Source organism: Impatiens glandulifera, chromosome 9 (assembly GCF_907164915.1).
Source record: "Impatiens glandulifera chromosome 9, dImpGla2.1, whole genome shotgun sequence".
Lineage (NCBI taxonomy): Eukaryota > Viridiplantae > Streptophyta > Magnoliopsida > Ericales > Balsaminaceae > Impatiens > Impatiens glandulifera.
The window spans coordinates 25873155-25896912 of NC_061870.1; the positions used below are offsets into that span (position 1 = coordinate 25873155).

Below are 23758 nucleotides of genomic sequence, written 5' to 3' on the forward strand. Positions count from 1 at the left end.
CAAATTCTCCACCTTATCTCTATGTCTATTGTCAAACGAATGAGCCTCATCACCAAAAACACCCCAGAACCGATTCTCCTACTTCTCCGATTACGTTTCAACATTTGTGACGTGAATCAAGTCGCAACATTTCCGCAACTTTATTCCCATCACCACCTTCGTGGCCATATCTGTGGGATTTTCATCTATATGAACCTTCTCCACAACTACCGCTCCATTGGCTATGACATCTCGAATGTAGTGAAGTCGTATGTCGATGTGCTTTTTGCGCTATTGAAACATTGAGTTCTTGGAAAAGGGTATGGTGTTTTGGTTATTGCAAAACAACTCCACTTTATCGTGCTTTACCCCAAATTCACCCACGAGACCCTTCAACCAAATTGCCTCCTTGACGCCCTTCGTCACATTGATATACTGATGCCTCCGTTGTTGAAAGGGCAACTACAAATTGTAATTATTCCTTCCAACTTACCGAGCATCCAAATAGGGTAAACACATATCCCGTTAGGGACCTTCTCTTGTCCAAGTCACTTGTAAAATAAGCATCAACATATCCTCTCAACTTATCAAATTCCGAAAATAGTTGAAGATGATGCAACACATCACCTACACCTGCCCGTTTAAAACAAAGACCGACATCTTAGGATCCCCAACGTAACAGAGAATCCAATTCGTCGTCTCTCAATGTTCTTTCCCTTGGTTCACCATAAAGTGACTAACAAGACTGACAACGTGAAAAATATCAGGTTACGTACATACCACTACATACATTAGGCTCCTAACGACACTCGCATATGGGGTGTTTTCCATTCTCACATTTCCCTCCACGGTACTTGGTGATATCTTTGAGGAGAACTTGATATGAGTAACTAATGGCATTTGAACTGCCTTAGCGTTAGACACCCCAAATTTGGCGACCACTTTTCGGAGGTAGTGCTTTAAGACACGAACATAAAGCCTTTATCCCGATCCAGCTTAATCACCATCCCCGAAATTTTATTTGTTGATCCCATATCATCCACGTATAAAAATAGGAAGGCCCTGTAAACTCTTTACCTTGCGAAACTCTCCCTTGTTTCCCGATGCGATTAACATATTATTCACGTATAACAATAGAAAGACCCCACAACCATCAACCCACTTGAAACAGACACAACTATCGAAATTATTTCTCACGAAATCGTTACGAACAATGAACTCATCATAGAACAAATACCATTGTCTTGGAAATTGTTTCAAACCATAAAGCGAGCGTTTAAGGAGACATATCTTGCCTTCATCACTAGGTTTGACGAACCACTCTGGTTGTGTAATGAAGATCTTCTCCTCTAAGTTCCCATGAAGAAATGTCGTCTTCACGTTCATTTGCTCGAGCTCCAAGTCAAAGTAATTCTCTAGAGCGAGTAACACACGAATGTACATGTGCTTCACTACCAGGGAATAAATCTCAATAAAATTGACCCCTTTGCGTTGTATGAAGCCCTTAGCTACCAATCTCGCCTTAAACTTTGCTTGTTACTACCCTCTACAACTTCTTTACACTTGAACACCCACTTTGAACCAACCACCCGCTGATTCTTGAGTTTGTCCACCAATTCCCACGTCTCGTTTTTGTCAAGCGATGTCATCTCCTCCGCCATAACACGCTTCCATTTGGTTTTCACATTTCTCTCCATCGCTTCTCTAAACGATATTGACTCTGAATCTTGTACCTCATATGCCATAAGGATTGTAAAGGCCGCCAAATCGAAGTAGCCAAATCTCTCCGGAGCTCGAGTTATTCTATGGTCTCTATCTCGTACTAATTGGTAGGAGTTAACGTTCTCTTCTGGATTCGTACCTTCCTCCTCTACCTGACCGTCTGTTTCATCCTCTTCACTAGCCTCTCTCGTATCTATCGATTCTTTAGTTAACCCTCTTAAGAACTCCACTTCAAATGCAATCCTCTCTTTAGCGACTTCACCAACTTTGACTGATTGTGTTGCTCCATAATAGGACTCGGTTTCCCTACAGACCACGTCACTTCTAATGATGCACTTGGCCGTTTCCCCATCCTTGTAAAACAATTTCCAATCCTTTACTATCTTAGGGTATCCAACGAACATACACTTCGTCGCTCTTGGATTAAGCTTTCTATCTCGTTGGTGCATGTAAGCCACACACCCAAATATATTCAGGTTTTCAAGTTTTGTAGGAGCTTCATTCCAAACACTTTCTGGTGTCTTGCATTCTAATGTCGTCGATGGACAACATGTAAGCCACACACCCAAATATATTCATGTTGTCGAGTTTTGGAGGAGCGCCATTCTAAACATCTTCTGGTGTCTTGCATTCCAATGTCATCGACCTCAATGATATGATCTCGTAGCGATTTAGTTGACATTTCCATAATTATACGATTTGATTGACATCTTCACTATTATGTGATTTCATGCCTTTTTGAATCTAACAAATAATTGTACAATCTTTCTTCCATTTTTTTTAACCTAACATTGAGTAGGGGTGAGTCGGTACGGTATACCTTAATGGTTTATCCATACCTTACACCTTACCGAAAATTTCGGTATACAAAAATTAATACATTTACCTTGCATTGATTTCGGTATACAAATAATTCATACATTACCTTACCTTAATTTCGGTATAATATTGGTATAATACCTTTGATACCTAAAAAACATATTAACTTAAAATAAAATCAATCTCATCGGTAAGATAGAGATGGCATAAAAAAATATTTCTATAATTAAATTAATATCAAATATATTTAATTATTTCTTTATAAGTATAATATATATTTTAATTTATAAATACTATTTCAGTATTTCAGTATATCTTGATTTACCAAAATTTTACAAATATCATACATTTACCGTACCAATAATTTCGGTATCGGTTCTATACCTTACATTTTTTCGGTATACCTTAAAAATTGATATTTTCGATATATTGCGGTACAGTATTTTCGATATAACTATAATATCGGTAATTTTTCTCACCCCTAACATTGAGGCACAAAGCCTAAAACCCTAGGCCTAATTCCACGTTTAATAATATTGGATTTTCTTTAAAAAGAAAGAATAAGTTATTAATATTTTTTCATTTACATCACTTTTTTATAACTTTTTATTTTTGTATAGATTTCAGAACATTTTATTCCACTTTTAAAAGTCACCCAACTTTGAAAGTTTGATTTTTTTTAAATGGATAACTTATGTTTTTTTTGTACAGGTCATCAAATGTAGAAAATAATTTTTGCACAGCCGGTATATAAAATTGTCGCTAAAGATTGCCGACCCAAAACAACACCAGATTGAGGAAGTATGGGAATGCATTGTTATTGATTGTGGTTCACTTATGCGAAATTGGAGGTGTATTCCCAAAAGCGAGCAAAATATAGCCTATGCCAAAATTGGAATATTTCTTACAATAAAGTCACTCAATTGAGAAATCCAAAGACGTGATGAAACTTTAATTTGTGTTGGTTTGTAACTTGTGGTTTATATGTTTGTGGTTATTCATTTGGTTGTTGTTTCTAGCATTTAGCTACGCTTTTAGCAGATGGTTTTAGTATTTAACAAAGTTTTTATAATTAAGCAGCTTAATTTAATATTTTACAATCAAGAATGAAAAACTTACGGGTCTAGAGCAAGATGGACAACATAGATCTTGTAGATTCATCCAAAATAATAATTACTAAAAGCATAACATTATTTAAAAAAAAAAAAGTTATTGTCATGTTAGGAAGACATTCACTTCGAGATTCACTCGAGAAGGAAGAGATGTAACTTATTGTTTAATTTGACTTCGATCAACAGTTTCTCTCGACCTACTGCACTCCTCTTTCGGGCAAGAGGTCTATGGCTGATGAAGGAATCTAACTACTAGAAGTGATCATTATTTTTGAAAAGTGAGTATTTTTTATGGTTGAGGTGAGGGTTAGTAGGAAAAATGGAAACTATACTTGTACAAGTTCTGATAATTGTGGATATAAGTTAGTAAAAAGATAAAATAAATAAGAAACATTAAAAGTGATGAAAAAATTCTAAAGGTTCCATTCTCATTAAGAAAATTCTTATTTAAGTGGGGATTGTAATAGTCCTTTCATTGAATAAACTCTAGTCGAAAAAAAGGTTAAAAAGAGAAAAAGTGAGTGAGGAAAAATCAAATAGAAAAACAAAGCTCGACAAGCTATGAGCTGATCATCTCTATAACTCAATAGTTATATAAATAATTTTTTGAAGACTAATAACCAAATCTATATATACAAATATATAACTTTGATGGAAACTCGAAGAAAACCAAACAACTGTTGGGGAAAAACCCTGACAGAACCACAAAAGAAGAAAACAAAAGAATGAACACTAACAGACTTTGATAACGGAGTTCGGCCAAAATATTGCCTACGTCTCCGAGCACTAAGGCTATCAATTAATAAGGAAGAAGAGATACAAATTTGGGTGCCATAAACCAAAGAGGGGAGAGTTTCTTTTATACACTAAGAAACTTCCCCAACTCCCATCATCTTCCGATGTGGGATTTATGCTAATTGTGAATATAGTTTCTTTTATATACTAAGAAACTTCTTTCACTCCCATTATCTTCCGATGTGGGATTCTAATTGTGCCAAAAACAACAAATCTCCACCTTGGCACAATATCCAAATACTAATTCTTCAATATTAAAAATAGTCCTTCAGTGCTTCCAATTGGCGCTCTTCAGCGCCGACTCAAACGCGGAAGATGTTTACCAAATCTAAACAATTAGATTTGGTTTTCCCCATGTCTTTCATCTCGAACTCTTTACCCAATTGAGCCTTCAATTTGTCAACTTCATATTGGCTCTTTGATGCTATCAACATATCATCAACGTACAAGAGTAAATAGATATAAGACTCATCTTGCAACTTGCGCAAATACACACATGAACTGAATCTGCTTCTTGTGTACCTGTGCTCCATCATAAACTTGTCAAGTCGCTTGTACCATTGTCTCGACGATTGCTTCAACCTGTACAATGATCTGTTCAACTTGCAAACCCAATTTTCTTTATCAGCAACTTTGAATCCATCTGGTTGATAAATGTAGATTTCCTCATTCAATTGACCGTGTATGTCTGCGGTCTTCACATCTGGTTGAGCTAGCTCCAAATTCATCTGCGCTACCAAGGCCAACAAAATTCTAATGGAAGAGTGTTTAACAACAGGAGAAAGTATCTCATTATAATCACCTCCTTCCTTCTGAGCGTAGTCTTTAACTACCAATTTTTCCTTGTAGCGAACATCAAATTTTTCAGGAAATCCTTCTTTCTTAGCAAAGATCCATTTACAACTAATAGCATTCTTCTCTTTTCGTAGATGCTTCAACTTGCATGTCTCATTCTTCTGAATAGATTGCATTTCATCTTCCATAACACCTCTCCTTTTTCCATTTTCAGTACTTCGACTGACATCTGAAAAAGTGGATGAAACATCATCTACGACTAGAAGTGCATAGGCCGCCATGTCAACAAACCGACCTGGTTTTTGAATAACTCGTCTTGGCCTATTAACAACAATTGATTCACTTTGTTCTGAAGGTTCTTGGGTCAGAACCTCTTCCTCATTTAACTCTTCGTCTGTCGTCGGAGAGTCACTTCTAGTTGGGCTTATCTTTATCTGCTCAAACTCCACCTGTTGCGGAGTACAATCAATCTTGTCTGGTGTTACCTTATTCAACATTGAATAATCATCAAAAGTAACATCTCTTCTGATAATGGTTTTCTTTGCATCCAAACACCAGAGACGATACTCTTTAACTCCTGTAGTAAATCCCATAAAAAGAGCCTTCTTTCCTCGTGGATCCAAATTTGATTCAACTCCATGATAATATGCAGTAGAACCAAAAATATGCAAAGAATCATAATCAGTTGCAGGTTTTCCAGACCATACCTCTAATGGAGTCTTGCCACCAATTGCAGATGATGGTAGGCGATTTACCAAATGTTGAGCGTATGACACAGCTTCTGCCCAAAATTTCCTGTCTAACCCAGCATTAGACAACATACATCGAACTTTCTCCACCAATGTCCTGTTCATACGTTCCGATACTCCATTCTGTTGTGGTGTTTTTCTAACTGTGAAGTGTCGAACTATGCCACACTCTTGGCATAACTTCTGGAATGGATCATTCTTGTATTCTCCACCGTTATCAGTCCGGAGAACTTTGATCTTTCTTCCTGTCTCGTCTTCAACTTGAGTTTTCCATTTAAGAAAAATCTCAAACACTTCACCTTTGTTCTTCATAGTAAACACCCAAACTCTTCTGGAAAAATCATCAATAAAAGTAACAAAATAATGTCTACCTCCAAGAGAAGGAGTCTTGGCAGGTCCCCAGACATCTGAGTGCACATAATCCAAAATACCCTTGGTATTATGCATAGTAGTGCCAAATTTTACTCGCCTTTGTTTTCCCAGAATACAATGTTCACAAAAATCTAACTTACAAACTTTTGTACCTTTCAATAATCCTTGCTTGACAAGAGTTTGCATAGATTTCTCACCAGCGTGCCCCAATCGCATATGCCATAGCTTTGTTGCCTCTAACTCCTTACTGCTCCCGGAAGTTGATACACATGATGTCCCATTAACTGTACTACCTTGATAGTAATACAAATTATTACTCTTCCTGATAGCTTTCAACATCACTAGCGCTCCAGATATTACCTTAAGAATTCCATTTTCCAATTTCACATGTAGGCCTTTCGACTCCAAGGCCCCCAAAGAAATGAGATTCTTTTTCATATTCGGTATGTAGCGAACATCTCTAATAATTCTGGTGGATCCGTCTTCATTCCTCAGCTTGATTGAACCTATCCCCTTTATTTTACATGTATTAGCATCTCCCATGTAAACAACTCCACCATCTAGCTCCTTAAAGTCAAAGAACCACTTTCGAACTGGTGTCATATGATAAGTGCAGGCTGAGTCCAATATCCACGCATCAGGATGTGATGTTGTGTGTGACATCGATAAAGAGTATTCTGAATCTGCATCACCTTTGTTTTCTGCAACATTCGCATCTTCAGAATCTTTCTCTTTCTTCTTCAACTTTGGGCAGTTAATCTTCCAATGTCCTTTCTCACGACAGAAAGCACATTCATCTTTGGCAACTCTATTTTCAGATCTTCTTCCTTTCCCCTTTGATTTGCTCTGTTGATGGCCCCTAACCATCAATGCTTCATCTGCTGTACCTACTTTGTTTTTCCCTTTATCCTGCTTTCTCAATTCATGACTATATAAAGCAGAACTTACAGCATCAAAAGAAACATTTCCCTTCACATGAAGTAACGTTGTTTCTAAGTGTTCAAATTCATCAGGAAGGGACGATAGCAACATCAAAGCCAAATCTTCATCCTCAAACCTAACGTCAAGGTTTAACAAATCCGCTACTAACTGATTAAACTTAGTTATATGCTCATTCATCGTAGTACCTGATTGGTATTCAAACCGGAACAGTCGCTTCTTCATAAGGAGCTTATTCTGACCACTCTTTTTCAGAAACTTGTCCTCCAATACTTGCCACAGTTTCTGTGCAGAAGTTTCATTCTTCACAGCATACTTCTGCTCTCTGGACAGGCACGACCGAATTGTTCCGCACGCCAACCGATTCATGATACTCCACTCTTTTTCTTCTATACCATCTGGCTTTCCGACCTCAATAGCAACATCTAGACCCTGCTGAAAAAGACAATCTAGAACCTCACCTTGCCACATGCCAAAATGCCCAGTTCCATCAAAGATCTCCACCGCAAACTTCAAGTTCGACATCGGTGTCCTCGTCCAGGATGACGAAAGAGTTGACGCCCCTTTTGAAGACTCCACCATGCCAAGGACGAACCTTCGGCTCTGATACCACTTGTTGGGGAAAAACCCTGACAGAACCACAAAAGAAGAAAACAAAAGAATGAACACTAACAGACTTTGATAACGGAGTTCGGCCAAAATATTGCCTACGTCTCCGAGCACTAAGGCTATCAATTAATAAGGAAGAAGAGATACAAATTTGGGTGCCATAAACCAAAGAGGGGAGAGTTTCTTTTATACACTAAGAAACTTCCCCAACTCCCATCATCTTCCGATGTGGGATTTATGCTAATTGTGAATATAGTTTCTTTTATATACTAAGAAACTTCTTTCACTCCCATTATCTTCCGATGTGGGATTCTAATTGTGCCAAAAACAACAACAACTTCAATTAAAATAAGCTAACGTTACAATTTAACTTACGAATCATACAACAATCAGCTAATCAATCAATATCATAGTTACTGATCATGATCAATTGTTCAAAGAATGGCCAACTCCCGGGCTATGCCCAGGGGCCGTGGGACGAAAGTCTTGAACGTATCCAACTCCAGTACTTGTGCCAATGGCCACAGATTTAGCCCTCTTAGCAACATGGCTTTCGCGAAGATTCTTGGAGCATTTCTTGCATAGATTATGTTTCAAATGCCTACCCTGTATGCAGACAACCTCACTGAAAATAATCAATACGAAAAGCAGAGCACAAGAACACGAGCACCTTCGACTCGCCATGTCTAGAATTGAAAAAATCTTTACTTCTTGAAGGTGGGGGTCCTGTTTGTTCAAGTGAAGTATTTATAGTGAGTAAGTTAGAGAGAAAACAGCGAATATTGTGAATAATATATGCATGTGACGGGTCCCTCATTAGTGGGAGGAGTCTGGGGAGGGGGAGTGTTGAGATCTCTTACTTTAAACTTTAAAATAAGTGGAAAAACATTAAAACAAAAAGCATGCAGATTATGTTTGTGTGTATATATCTTAGAATTGTGATGGTCGTTTTTTTTTTTTTTTACTTTTAGAGAACAATAAAATCTTTATGAGTTGGGTGGACACATTTTTAAGGTTAATGTCCACCTCTAATGAAAACACAGAATAAAATAATGTGTGTTACTGTTAACATTGAGTTGCCCATAATATTCTATTTGCATGCCCATGCAAGGTTATATATATATAAATCCTTAATTAACATCATTTTTCCTATTTTAGATATCTATGTGAAAGGAAAATATATAATCTTCTTTTCCGTAGTTTGTTTGTTTCTCTAGCGTTGGAAAGTTTTGATGCTTCGCTTAAGGCTTAAGCCCCTTTGTTCTCTTCGGCTCAACCAAAGAAACTCGTATAACAAGTAGGTGAGACTTCACAACCAATCTAAGAAATGTTTTGTGGAAATTTTCATTATATAATTTGTCATGCCACTAATAGCTGTGGATTTCAGGGATTAGTGGGATCAAATGATGTTATTTAGACAAGGATTGATGTTTATTTGAAAATCAATATCAACTTTAGTCTTTTGTAGCAATAACGATTGTTTCTAAGATTAATGAATCAATGTCATTTTTGTTTTGGGTGAAATGTTATTCATGAGATGGTTTTGACATATAATGGTCGGATTCAGAGCAAGATTCCAATTGCTGAATTTTGTCGACTGTGCATGGAAGTTGAGAGCCTATTTTATTCATTTTTATTGTCGATGTATGTTTCTAATATATAGAAATCCCTGAAATAACATCGGATTTATTACCACTAAAAACTTCTTAAGTTGAAGTGGGGTCATGATTGACAAGATCAAAATGAATTTTTAAATTTAAAAAAATAAAAATTAGTTTGAACTTGGAAAACCCTATAGCATCACTACTAACAGTCCACCTTTAGACAACTTTCGATCTTTCTTTCATAGGTCAAAATCTACTACTACCTTTTCTGTAATAATTTATTCACTTGAAAACCATTTGAGTTTTTGAAGAAAATTTTAGAATTTTTTCACTTGGTAGAATTTTCATTCTTGTCCCCATTTTCTACTCACATTTACATCAAAACCAAAATTAACACATAGATCTTGGATTTTGGATAGTTTACCTTAATGGTTGGACACAGGGCCGGCCCTGGGTAAGCCCAGCAAGTCCCGGGGCTAGGCAGCCCGTTAAATAAAATAAAGAATAAATATTTATAATTTATTAAACATAAATAGGTCTTGCCTAGTGGTTTGGGAAGAAAACATAAAATTATCATTTAACCCTCACAAAAACTTATTTTTTTTATCATTTTTTTTAGCAATAAAAAATGTTTAGGCTAGGGCATCCCAAACATAGGGGCCGGCTCTGGTTGGACATGATGTTTTTATAGAAATAACCATATAATATTATATGCTCGAGTTGAGTGAGTCTAACCACTATTTAATATTTATTGCAATCCCGGGTAGATAACATGATCACGTCATTTAAATCAGAATGTTTTTTAATAGAACTGAATATAATTAATTTATTAAGTAAGTTCTTTTATACTTGAACTAACTTTTGTGTTTAGTAATATAGTTATAGTGATGAGAATGTCCAATACTTAAACTTGGTGGCAGTATTGACCCTCTTTAGTTATCTTCATCATGATAAACATTTCTAAATGGAAATTTCAAAATCTCAATCTCTATAAGTGTATGTTTTTCTTTAATACAAATTTGATTAAGAAACATTAATTCATGTATTATTTTGAAAGCAAGAAAGATGAAGTAGAATCCTAGTACTTTTCATGGGTGTTGTTTGATACACCCAAATAAAGAATTAGATCTCTTGTGCTTTGTGCGAAATATATAATATATAAACATGATACATAGATACTAGTGCATCACAAGGAAAGTGAAAAAAAAAGGATGGTGCTCCATTAGGTATAGGACAGCCCTTGTGCACTTTGGTCATGTCCATATGCAGTTTTAAGGCCTAAAATTTGTACAATTTTATAACATATTTATATCTTATACTGAGGTGATCATGCCCTTTAGAAGATATTTTAGTCCTTTTCTCCAAGGTGATTGGATCCTTGATTGTATTGTATTCATTGTTAGAGGCCAACATCAATCACCTTTCAAACAAGCCAAGGGCTGCAATCAATTAGACACCCTTTTGCACTAATTAATTAAGGTTCCTTTTGATTCAATTATATAAAATTGCTTTTACTATTTTAGTTCAAACATAACAAATTGAATCTAATTCCAATTTTTTATTTGAAAGATTGAAGAATATACTTCAAAATTATAACTCATTGGTAAGTATTATCGATACATGATGTATTTTCACATGGTTGTTTGTTTGGTCAGTTTTGGACTTTTATTTGCCTCATGTTTGTCATTACATTGTTTCGAATTTTGTTTATCTCTTATTGTATTTTTTTTAAATGGATTATTTAGACTCTGATTTTATTATCTGATTTGTGTTTGTATGGAACAATTTGTTGTTTAATTTAAATAAAGACAGTAAACAGATCTGTCAAGATTTATTAAATTCCTAATAATTTTGTATATGTATTTTAGCATTCCTTTGTCAAAAGTAAATATTGAACTTAATTACTTGGTCAAGTTTTGAATTACAAATACTTGATAATTCACCATTCTTGTTGGGTTTTGGTTTATGAGAGGCTTTTATCTCCATTTCTTATGATTTTTTTTATTTTACTTTCACGGATTTATGTTTATATTAAGAATTATTTGTTTGATGATAATTGATGTCATTTATTTTTCTTTCTGTAATGGTACTTATATATAACACTGTTTTATGTTGTAATATCTAATTGAAGAGAAATCGTTGATTTTCAATGGTCGTAGTCGTCTGATACTATCATTCGCAATGTTATTATTATGAAAACCGATAAAGTATGTCGAAGAGTTAATCGTTCCTCTTAAGGATTTATGAGCTCGATAATCTGTTTGGTAACGTGTTTGTATTTTTTATTTTTTTTTTATGTCATATTTTGTCGTTATTTTTAAACGAGTTTTTTCATTTTTAATATATATGGACCATTTAAAAAATGAATAAATATTATTCAAATAATAAAGTATAATTTTTATTTTTATTTATAATTCATGCATTATAAATGATTAATGAATATTTTATTCTCAATACTTAATTAAGCATGATTAGTGTTGATTTAAAGTTCTGATAACATTATTTGATTCAATTATGTTTCTTTATTTTGGGGTGAACTTTATATTATTCATTTTCTTGATATTAGTCCACAATACTTGTATTTTCACTTTTTCAAAAAAAAATCTCAATTATAGCATATAAAATTTGTTATAATAATTATAATTCAAATGATTTAACAAAAGGTGGAGAGTGTGAATGCTATTCTACAGTGATTCTTTGTGTCATTGATCATGGAGGAAATGTTAAAAACATTGTGTTGAAGTTTGGACAAAAATGGTAAAACTTTTTGACAATAGGAGACAAGAATATAGATAATATTATTCTCAACTAAGTCCTCCCCTATTATTTGGCTAGAAACGGAGAATTTTTTTTTGACAACTATAGACAACCGATGAATGAGGTAAGAATGTTGATTCGGCGGATGATCTCATTGATTTTTTAGAAGATATTTGTTCTCGATAATTTTGCATTCTTTTCTTTTTTTTAGTTTATAAATTTCTTTGTTTATATTTTTCTTCTACATTTTTCATATCATGTTTTTGTCGTTATACTTTGTCGATATTTCTTTTTCATGAACAATTTAAAAAAAAAAAATGTATTTACTCAATTGAGAATAGTGTACAATATTAATGACTTTTGTCTTTTATTTCTTTTAAATTAGTTTATTTTTTAAAAATAAGTTAACAATCAACAATAATTCTCTTATTTTACATTAAATCGAACTTGAAATATTTAATCACTTAACACATATTTTTTACATTTCAAATTTTTTGAACTATTCTGATAAATTTTTAACACTAATATATTAAATATTTTTGCTTTCACTGACTTAGTTGAATATAAAAGTGAACTTACATGGGTATTTTAAGATAGTCACAAATTCATAATTAATAAGTCTCACAAATTCATAATTAATAAGTCTCCTGTAATAAACTAGTTCACTTCTTTTTTTTTCTCTTACAACAATATTTATTCTTTTGCAAACATTGCTAGCTAGCTAGTACAAGCTAGTAATTACAGAATGACTTATATATATATATATATATATATATATATATATATATATATATATATATATATATATATATATATATATATATATATATATATATATATATATATATATATATATATATATATATATATATATATATATATATATATATATATATATATATATATATATATATGAATTAAGAATATCTAGAATTTCATAATAAAATAGAAATAAAATCGGCTGCTGAATCTAATGCCAATATATATAATATATACTGTATAAAAGATGAAGCATAAATATATAAATATGCAAAAACTGATTGTACTTGATTCTTTCCCCACCATTGATTTGGATGGTTCCAGTGAATGAAGGGCTGCCTTTATTTTTTTTGGTTTGTAGGGCTAATTAAGGCCAACCAAACACTATAGCTAGTGGCCAAAGTGACCTACCTTATGCGGTTCTCAACAAACATGATCATTAGCCACCAGATTTCAAATGCCTTGCCAATTAACACAATTTCTTTTTGGTTTTTTCACATATTTATCATCTATAAGTCGTGTCATATGCTACACGAAACGATTGCACCAACACATCAAATCAGTTACGCATATGCGATAAATGTAATAGAGAAAAAAATTGATATGTATGGCTAGTGATTCGAATTCGATCTAGTTTTTTTTCCGCGAAACCAAATGGGATATAGCTAATAAAGTTATTCCTTTTTATAGTCAATGATAAAGAGCTATAGCCAAGTGGGGATGAAGTCTATGAGAAAGATTCTATAAAAGTGTGGCTTCCTCACTCTTTGGGGAGTCTTAGCTACCTAGCTATATACAATATACAATAACCTAACTTATATTGTTCAAGAGCCAGACCAAGACCCAGACAGCAAATAGTGGACACAAGTTTGTTTAATACTTAATTTGTTACATTTTATATTTAATTGTTTTCATCATCATGCATGTCCATAACATATATTGATTCCTTGTTGATATGTTTAATTTAATTTTCATACAATTATTGGGGTTGGTAAGTGTTGTTTCTCTTTTCTTAAGGTCATCTTTATATATAGGTAGATTTAGTTCTCTCATGAAAATATGTTTATTTATTTTGTTTTGTATATAGATTTGAATTCAAGCATGCATGTGAACCATTCTTTCAAATTTCAATGGTTTATTTTAGTGCCCCCATATAGAATCTTCAAGATCACCAAATCATCTTTAATCTACTCATTATATTTGTATTTAATATCATTTTTTCAAAAAAATAAAATCCATGCAATATGATATAAATGATAATAGTTTTTAAGCATAACAACAAAAACATGAGTTTTCACTTTGTCACTAAACATACTCAAAACAGAACGAGATTAACCACTTGAGTGTAACAATGAAAACATCAACGAATAAGCATAACATAAAATCTAACATTAACGAGCTCAAAAATCTTAAGAATATCAATGAGTTCACCGACTGCTTCCACCAGTTTTTCAGAAATATTTCTCTTATCGTCAAAATAATAGCATTGTGGAGGAATCGTATTAGTCGACCGCTATCACTAAATGTCATATATTTTTTTCGAGTCAAATATTATATCAAGAAAATAATCGAGACTCGCGATTTCTATCCAAACATTCTAACAATTGACGATTGAGTTAAATTGTTTTCTTTTATTAACTCCATTGGATTGACAAATATTTTCTTACTCTTTCAAATTTCAATGGTTTAGTTTACTCCCCATAATATGTGATTGATTTTTCTTACTCATTATTGTTGACTCAAAAAAAAATTTAGTAAGCATTTATCAAAATGTTGAAAACTATTGTTGCTATGATCTTTAGCCACACTAATTTGAGTATTAGCGACGGGTTAAGTTAACCACGGTTAATTCCATCTCTATTGTATACTAAGAGTATTAAACATTTTTTTTTCAAATATCCTAAAATATGATCGATTCATAATATCCGTGAACCACTATAAATATTTTTGAAAAATTAAAACTCATTTTTATAAACTATTACAAATTAAGCTATGACAAAAATTATAATAAATTTAACATAATAAAACTTCTTATACAAATAAAACAATAAAATCTTGATGAGTAAATCATGATAGATAGTAAGTGCTAAGATCAGTGATGATTGCAGCTATTTTGGTGCACATATTCGACTAAAAAGAAGTTTTTGTGTTTCTCTTTCGAGCTTGAATTATTTTTGTTCTTTGTCTTCTTCTCTCTTATTCTTTTATATAAATATTGATATCTTGTGTTCTTTTGTTGCTAATTATTTACATACTTGAGTTAGAGAATTATGATTTTCATTTAGAGAGATTTAGTAATTGTTTCTGCATTCTAATACCTACAGAAATTTGGGAACTACATCCATCAACTGATCTAATCTTTACTTTGACATATTAAGATTCTATAATTAGATAAATTATATATAATAGTTGAACTAGCATTTTTTTTAAATATGTTTAGATATTTTAGTATTCTTTGTTTTATTTTGGTGTGAATTACTTTATATATTTATATATTTATATATTTAAGATAATTCAGGTGTTCAAAGTGATTCTTAAGAGACTAAAAGTCACGTGTTTTGATTCGCACTTAGATCCCCTTCTAAATCAATGTGAAAGTAATACAAGTGAGGTTTTCATATTAGTCAATTTTATTAGTTTCTCCAGTTTTTTTAAATAAAATTTAACTATAATCAAACTCTCATATATCAATTCTCTTATCAATATAATCTTTAAATTCATTTAACCAAAATACTAAAATATTCTTTATTTAAAAAAATATATATATTTTAGCATTATATATATATTCACTCTTTTTTATAAAAAAAAACACATTTTTTTAAAATCAACCTTAATCAATTTTTTTATTAATAATATAATATTTATTTAAATAAGACACTACCTAGCTAATAAACCCTCAGACTTCTCTTTTATTTATTTCCACATTTCTCATTTGTTACAAAAAAAAAAAAAAATACATTATAATAATTGTATTATTATATATTATTATTACGGAATATATGATTTTGTATGTAAATTGACTGTATAATAATAATAATAATAATGAAAAGTCACTTTCTTTAAAATAAAATAAATTTTGTTATATATATATCTTAGAACTAAGTTGGAGTCAGTCAAAGTTTTTAAAAGGCTGATCAATGAAGTAAGCAACAATATTTATAAGTACTGCACTACTTCTTGTTCAACAAAAAAAGATTATTATTATTATTATGTCTAATTAAACTACATGATTAATATATACTTAATATCTACTTTATATTATTATTATGGCTTTTAATTATATGCGTTCATATTTAATTGTTTTGTCCCAGTCTAGATAGTGCCTTTCATGTGAGGTTTAATTTGATTTCTCTCTTTATATACACAGACAGTATGAAGAAATTTAATTATTATAATAAGGATCCAAAGAAAGTGCTCCATTGACAACTTTTGTCATTTAATTAATTAATAATTAGGGTTTAAAAGAAGAAGTTAATTGCTTTAGTCATGATCAGTTACTATATATGATTTCAACTATATTAATTAAAGAAGGGTTAAGCTTCCATGAACATTGAGATCAGTTTCATTAAATCAATGTTTGAAGAACTTTAGATTAATAATTAATGGTTTGATTCATAATACATAAAGAATATTGCATCTATATATACATACACAATAAATCATATAATTTCATGATCAGCGATCTCTGATGTTTTTGTCGACGGAATGGCCAACTCCGGGGCTGTGACCTGGTCCAGTCGGTCGGAAATCAGATGGATCTGATCCTCCAGCAGAATTAATTCTAGTTTGATCAGGGAAAGAATGGCCTATGCCTGGACTATTTCCGGGAGTTGTAGGACGAAAAACCTCTTCATATCCCGCATTTGGGACAAGAACTTGTACTCTAATTCCCTCTATAAACATAATACCATTGGAGGGAATTAGCAGTAGTATTACTATCACAACTGCTCCAATCTGCATGGTTAAGAATATTCAGAAAGAAAGAAAATGAGTTAAAGTTGTAAAGATGATGATGATGGGTTGGAGGGTGGTTATGACCCTTGATCATACTTGGTATTTATAGTGTAAGGGAGCTGTCAATTAAAGAATTTAAATAATTATGTAACAATTAAGTTAGAATCTAATTATATATATATTGGTTCTATGACTACAAAAAAAAAAAAAAAAGTGAAATAGGTACAAATTTAGGACCCACGTGAGGAAAAGTGTACATTACAGCTTCACATTTTTGTTTATTCTCAATTTTAATATTTTAACTAATCTTTTAAAACTTGGCAAGACTGCTTTTATTTTTTATATATATATTAAGATTTGGCTAATGCACTTGATTTGGTAGTAATTTTAAATGAAAAGAAGTTATACCTTTTAAAGTGGTTTGGAGAGGACAAAAGTGATCAATTATGTTATGAAAAAGTATTTGGAGAATAGCAATATAGTCGGACCGGCAAATTCGGTGAATCGGTCGTTAAACCTGCAGGTTAGGTTGATGAAAAAATCGGAAATGCAATAAATCCAGTTAAATTCGGTCAATCCGTCGGTTAGACTGGAAATTCGGTAGCCCGGGTTAACCCGGCCATCGGGTTTATCCCATTTTAAAAAAATCACTTATTTTCTTTCTCACTGTCACTCTCTCAGTTCTCCTCTCCCCGTTTTTTGGTTCCCATTGGGTTTAACTATTACTAGTTTCATGTAAGTCGATTATTGGTTTTTATTGGTTTCCAATTAAACTTTAGACACTGGGAATGACAAACTCTTTCATTCATTTCAAACTCCACCTCGTACCTAAATCAGCTGATTCCGCTTTTACCATACTAAAAAAACGATTTAAGTTATTTTTAATTGTGTTATCTTTAATAGAGTCAATGAACATATTGTAATTGCAAAACAATATTTTGTATTTTAATCTCTACATTACTATTATTGTATAAACAATTTGATGGATTTTTACTTTTTTTATATTATTTTATCCTAATATGAAACTCATGGTTGAACTAATTGGTTGAACTAATTGAAGCACCGGTTGAACTAGTAATTCAGTGCCTTAAACTTCGTAGCCTTATGACTCGGTCGGGTTTCAAAACTGAGAATTTGCATTGTCCTTAAACTAATAGTAATAAAATAAGATTATAAAAATCGAGGAATATTTGATTGATTATCTCTCTAGATTTTGGGAAATGTTTTGAAAACTTGGCAGATGGAATCAGTGAAGAAATGCAACTAATGAGTCCAGTCCATTGGAAGATGGGTTCCTATATATGAGCCCATACTGAAAAAGAGGACTCAAGAATTTCCAAAGGTTTTGAAGACAAACTATAGAGTAAGGATTGCAATTTGAAACTGTCCCGCGAAAATCGAACCAAATTGTCCTGTTTATGACGGTTTTTCCCCGAAACCAAACGAGGATGGGGCGGGGATGGTATTGTGTCCCCCGCCCGACCCGCCCCGATTTCACCCCGTTTTCACTCCGATTCTGCCCCGAATACCATAAACATACTTAAATATATTAAATCACCAATATATTTATTTATTTACTATATTTCTTTATAATAATATAAAATTTTAATATATTACAATATATATTATATTAAAAAATTGGTTTATATAATTTCATTGTATAATATTTATTTATTTTTTAAATAAAAATTATTAACGGTGCCCCGCGGGATTCCCCGAAACCGAAAAAAATCGAACGGAGCGGGGATGGTATTAAAAAAATCCCCGAAATTAAAACGGGACGGGGATGGTAATTGCATTCCCCGTCCCGAACCGCCCCATTGTCATCCTACTATAGAGTCATCTTTGAATGAAGGGTAGGTCCAAGAGAAAGCAAGAGCTCACATGAAAAATTGGCAGTTTAATGTATCTAAAATTCATCCTTTTTTAATTTTCCCAATCTCATAGAACTTGGGAATGGACTTTTGAGGAAGTAAATAAAAATGTTATACAAAGCTTAATTTCTTTTGAGCCATCAAAGTTTTATTTTTGGAAGCTGGTTTGATGTTAGGTTATTTGAAGTTTTTATTGGGGTTTTCAAAACTTCCAGTTTGATCGATATTAATTGGGTTCTATGAAATATTGAAGTGTGAAGAGAGAGGGAGAATTTTTTTTATTTAATTGTGTCAACATTCCGTCACATTATTCTCTTTTATTTCATTTTATTATCTTTCCTTATTATTTATTTTATTTTTCTTCACAACTTTATATTTAAATTTTTGTTTTTAATATTTTTTAAACTTCTTTTATTGCATACTCTCATTCTAATTTTTAACTATTAAATTATTTAAATATTAAAATATTTTTACTTAAAATTTTAAATGTAAAAATATATTTTAATAATTTATTTTTAACAAATTTCAAATTTTTATAAAACCATTTCATAATATATTTTTTTCAACTATTCAATCCCCTCAATTAATCCATCAAAATATCCTTATTTACTATTATAAAATTTAAATTTTAAATACAAACTAAGCTAAAATTAGTTAGCTAGGGTAGTACAAATAATTGATTCATCGACAATTTGAATTAAGTTTAATTCAAAGCTTATTTATCACTAATCACAATTTCTTTTGGTAAATTTGATTGAGTTTTTGACGAAATTAATTTTCGACAATCAAACTGAAACAATATAAATAAGATAAATAGATGGAAATAATAGAAGGAAATTAAAGAGTTTTGGTTCTTTATGTTGATGCCATTGTTATTCTCTTACTTGGGTGGGTCTGTCTTATGATTTAGGAAGTGGGCTTATTTTTCATTCTAGGATATGATTTTATTCTGGATGTCTAGAATTTTATGTGTGCAAATATTGATCTTTAATATTTTATATGCTCAACTAAATAAACATTTCTGCTGGCTAGTCTGGTATGTTAAACTTAGGCCTGATCGGTTTTGGGTTTTTTAATTATTTAAAAATCTTGATGGGTGATAAAAAAAAATTATTCTTTAACTATATTAATATTTTTAAAATATATTGAATAAACCAAAATATATTTATTCTTAATTTTTTTAAATAAAAAATAATAACTTATGGAGTATTTTTGATAAAATATTGTTAAAAATAAATAAATATAAAAAAATTTAATATTTTGATTAATGAGTTTAGTAGAATAAGAGTGAAAAAAAATGATATTTTATTACATTATGATTATTAATATTATCACATGTTGAAAATATTTGATAAAAATACAAATATAACACATATCTCCGCAAATATATTCAACTAAAACGAAGACGAGTGTAATTTATCGTCTAACGGGCTTGAATTCAGAAATTCGGATAAGTAATGAAATTCGGATAAGTTATGAGTATACCCTTCTTGTTGTCATTACAACTGAAGATGAGATATGATCTATACTTGTTTATAAAAATTGAGTGTTGTATTGAGAAAATAAATTAGTAAAATTATTTAAAATATATTATAAAATAATTATATATATATATATAATATAAGATATTGTAGTATTTTAATTAATAAATAATTAATATAATTAATAAGTAATTAATATAATTAATAAGAAGTGAATAAAATAATATTTGATTATATATAGAATAAAAACTAAGACCTATATTTACTAAACCTCAAATCAAACCAGCCCTATCCTCTGAGCCTAGATTGATTTATTGATTATCACAAACCCTTTATCCAATTTATTCTGAAGATATCAGAGAGTAGCAGGACATAAATGAGTGGTACATTATTGACACACCAGCCTTTTACATGTGCACATTCAAACATTATTTTTATTTTACTTAAAATCTGTATTATTTTTGTTTGGAGGAGGGATAGGATAGGGAAAATTAAGTGAGTGTATTTCAGTGTTGTTTTTAATAAATTGAATGATTAATAAAAGATAGGAGATTGGAAAATATTTTTTGAATTTATGTTATTTAAATAACTCAAATATAGAATGGGGTTAAGGATAAAGATTAACTAAATGAAAAAAAAACATGGTATTTTACCATAAAAGTTATGTTGCTTTTTAAATAAAATAAAAAATTATGACTTATTTTGAATTTTGGACAGATCAATGGTATATAAAGAAATTTATTTTGTTATAAAAAGAATAAGTTAATATATGTGAATATCATAAACTCAAAACCAGATATATGTGCTATATGACCTTAAAATAAGAAAAGATTGAGTAATATTAGTGCAAGAATATATATATATATATATATATATATATATGAAAAATCACCTTAATTCTTATAAATAAAATTATATATTGTTCATTTTACCTAAATAATATTAAATAGATTATTTTATAAACCTCAATTATTTTAAAATCGCTTCACATTAAATAAATTCGTAATTTTGTGACGTCACAACCTCATTTCACAAAATATGTGTTTTTTATTATTTTAGTAAAAACAATGAATTGAATTACAAGTTAGAACTATTTTTTAGATTAGATTGAGAGATTTATGCATTAATAATTTTTTAACATTATGGACCTAGATGAACTATAATGAGATTAAACATTATGAAAACTTTTTCCCATTATAGAGTTTTACTTTTGGTAGAACGCAAATAAATGTCATCGCCTGAACAAGACATTATGCGTTAACAAGATCATATGAATAGTTTTCATGTGGGGACATTGCTACAAATTACTCGCTAAGATGGTTACATATAATTTTTGTTAGAAAAACTTTGGAATCAAATATTTCATCCAAGATCTCGTTCTTTGGATGAAACATTATTAACGGTGAAATTCTAACAGATGATATGTGCATGAAAAAAATGTTGTATTATAACTAATCTTATGTGTCAAGAAAATGTTGAATCGACAACTCACTTACTTTTGCATTGTCGAGTGTGACTAGTATTTGGAGTCTTTTGTGGAGTATTACTGAGATTCATTGGGTGATGATCGAGTCTTTAGATAGTTACTGAGAAGGTTGGATTGATGCGTCTGAAATGAAAGACCTACATATTTAGGTTATCATCTCAATTATTCTTTGTTGGACTATATAATTGGAGAGAAATTGACGAATTTTTAATGATCTCGTAGTCGTCCGATGCGAATCATTCATCATATTATTATTATTATTATGTTTTCTGAAATTCGTTCAAGAAATGCAATAGAGTCTGTCATGAGTTAATTGTTTTCTCTCGAAAATTTATAAGCTCAATAACATATTAAATACTATTTGTTTTTATTTTAATGCAATGATTTGTTGTTAATGTTTAAACGATTTTTTTTTTTTAATATATATAGACCTTTCTCAAGATTTAAATACCAAAGAATTCATGTAATATATTTTCTAAATCAAAATTTATTCTTATCTTTCTTGGAGGTCCGAGCCTATCAGTTAAGTGTATGAGAAGAGGATACCAGTTTTCAAAAAAAAAAATCAAACCTAAAATATTAATTAAGTAAAATTATTTCTAATTTGTAACTAATACAAAATGTTGAAAATTGCAAATAAATGTCACTTTAATAATAGAAAAAATATGATAAATTGCAATAAAACATCAAATTTATGGGAGAATACAAAGATTAATAATAGTTAAGAAGATTACAGATGAAAAAAAATGAAAAGCAAACACAGAATAAAGTTGAATCCAAACAGACCATTAACCCACTAATTAAACACAATACTATTTACCTAAACCATCTCTATAATGAAAATTACAAAAGCTCCTAAACAACAAACAGCTTTCTGTCCCTACAAAATTACCAACATACCTCTCTTCTTCAATCAATCAATCAATCCAATCCAATCCTCAATCTCCCACATTTCTGCAGTTCCTGATTAAAAAAAAAGATGAATGTATGTTTTTCAAGGGCTTGTTTGACGAAGGATTAACTGAATTATTTTTAAAACCATTAACTAATTTGATTAGAAAAACACCCATATGAACCATGAAATAAGTTTTCAAATAAATAATTAGTTGAACTAACCCTTATAGATGAAACATGAGCCATTGAAAAGGATTTGATTATGGCATTTTCTCAAACACCTGTGATGTAGAATCAACAGTAGTTTTGGTTTGTTTCCTAGACCCAATGTGGGTTTTCCTCAGGCCAAGAAGATCCCTCCAACGTCCAGAGGAATTTGTCGACGACTCCTTATTATTAGACACGACTTCTACAAGATCATCTCCGTCGCCGGCCAACAGCTCTTCCCGGAGAGTGGTGGTGGTGGTGGTGGTGGGTCTGGTGGAGCAGTCCTTAAAAGGTAACAGCTTTCCCTGGAAGAAAAGCTCATCAGCGGTTATCATGGAGTACCCAGTTACAGAAAACTCGAAGTCGGAAGAGGGCGGCGGCGGGAGAGCGGATCTGGGTTTCAGATGATGATGATGATGATGAGACTCGACGAAATCGTTGGAGAAAGAGATTCTGGGACTCATTGAGAGAGATTTGGAAGCATGAATGTGTATGAATTACAATTAGAATTATAATTGGAATATGGAAATTTACATGAAACAAAATGGAGACCCACCACCTGATAACTGTTACAAAGACAGAGTTGTCGACAGAGGAGAAAGGACATGTGTCATGTGAAAATTTTTAATAGTGAAGAAGGAGCGTCTGTCACTTGCACAGAGTTTCTCATCATCCTCATCCTCTGTTTTAATAGTGAAGAAATGATTTTATCAAAGTTATATAAATATTTTTATTTTATAACATTTTATTAAAATAAAAATTGTGATGTATATTGTTTGAGATGGTCATTGGAGGAGGAACAAGATATGTGTGTAAAAGGAAACCAATCAAATGAGCTATATATAATAGTT

General features: G+C 31.3%; 2 protein-coding genes across 2 annotated transcripts; both read right to left on the reverse strand.

Annotated features, from left to right (window-relative positions):
* Nucleotides 1-8317: 8317 nt before the first annotated feature.
* LOC124916087 (precursor of CEP6-like) lies at nucleotides 8318-8575 on the reverse strand. The gene has a single exon (XM_047456821.1). It carries the CDS (start codon nucleotides 8573-8575, stop codon nucleotides 8318-8320), a length of 258 nt encoding a protein of 85 aa, XP_047312777.1.
* Nucleotides 8576-22472: 13897 nt separating this feature from the next.
* On the reverse strand, nucleotides 22473-23554 carry LOC124916748. Its single transcript, XM_047457506.1, has 2 exons — nucleotides 22923-23554; nucleotides 22473-22769 (listed from the first exon to the last, which is right to left on the reverse strand). Exon 1 carries the CDS (start codon nucleotides 23369-23371, stop codon nucleotides 22961-22963), a length of 411 nt encoding a protein of 136 aa, XP_047313462.1. The 5' UTR covers nucleotides 23372-23554; the 3' UTR covers nucleotides 22473-22769; nucleotides 22923-22960.
* Nucleotides 23555-23758: the final 204 nt, after the last annotated feature.

Bases quoted from the DNA above. Each gene is read 5' to 3' on its own strand.
- LOC124916087 (XM_047456821.1), bottom strand. From the start codon at position 8,575: ATGGCGAGTCGAAGGTGCTCGTGTTCTTGTGCTCTGCTTTTCGTATTG.
- LOC124916748 (XM_047457506.1), bottom strand. From the start codon at position 23,371: ATGAGTCCCAGAATCTCTTTCTCCAACGATTTCGTCGAGTCTCATCAT.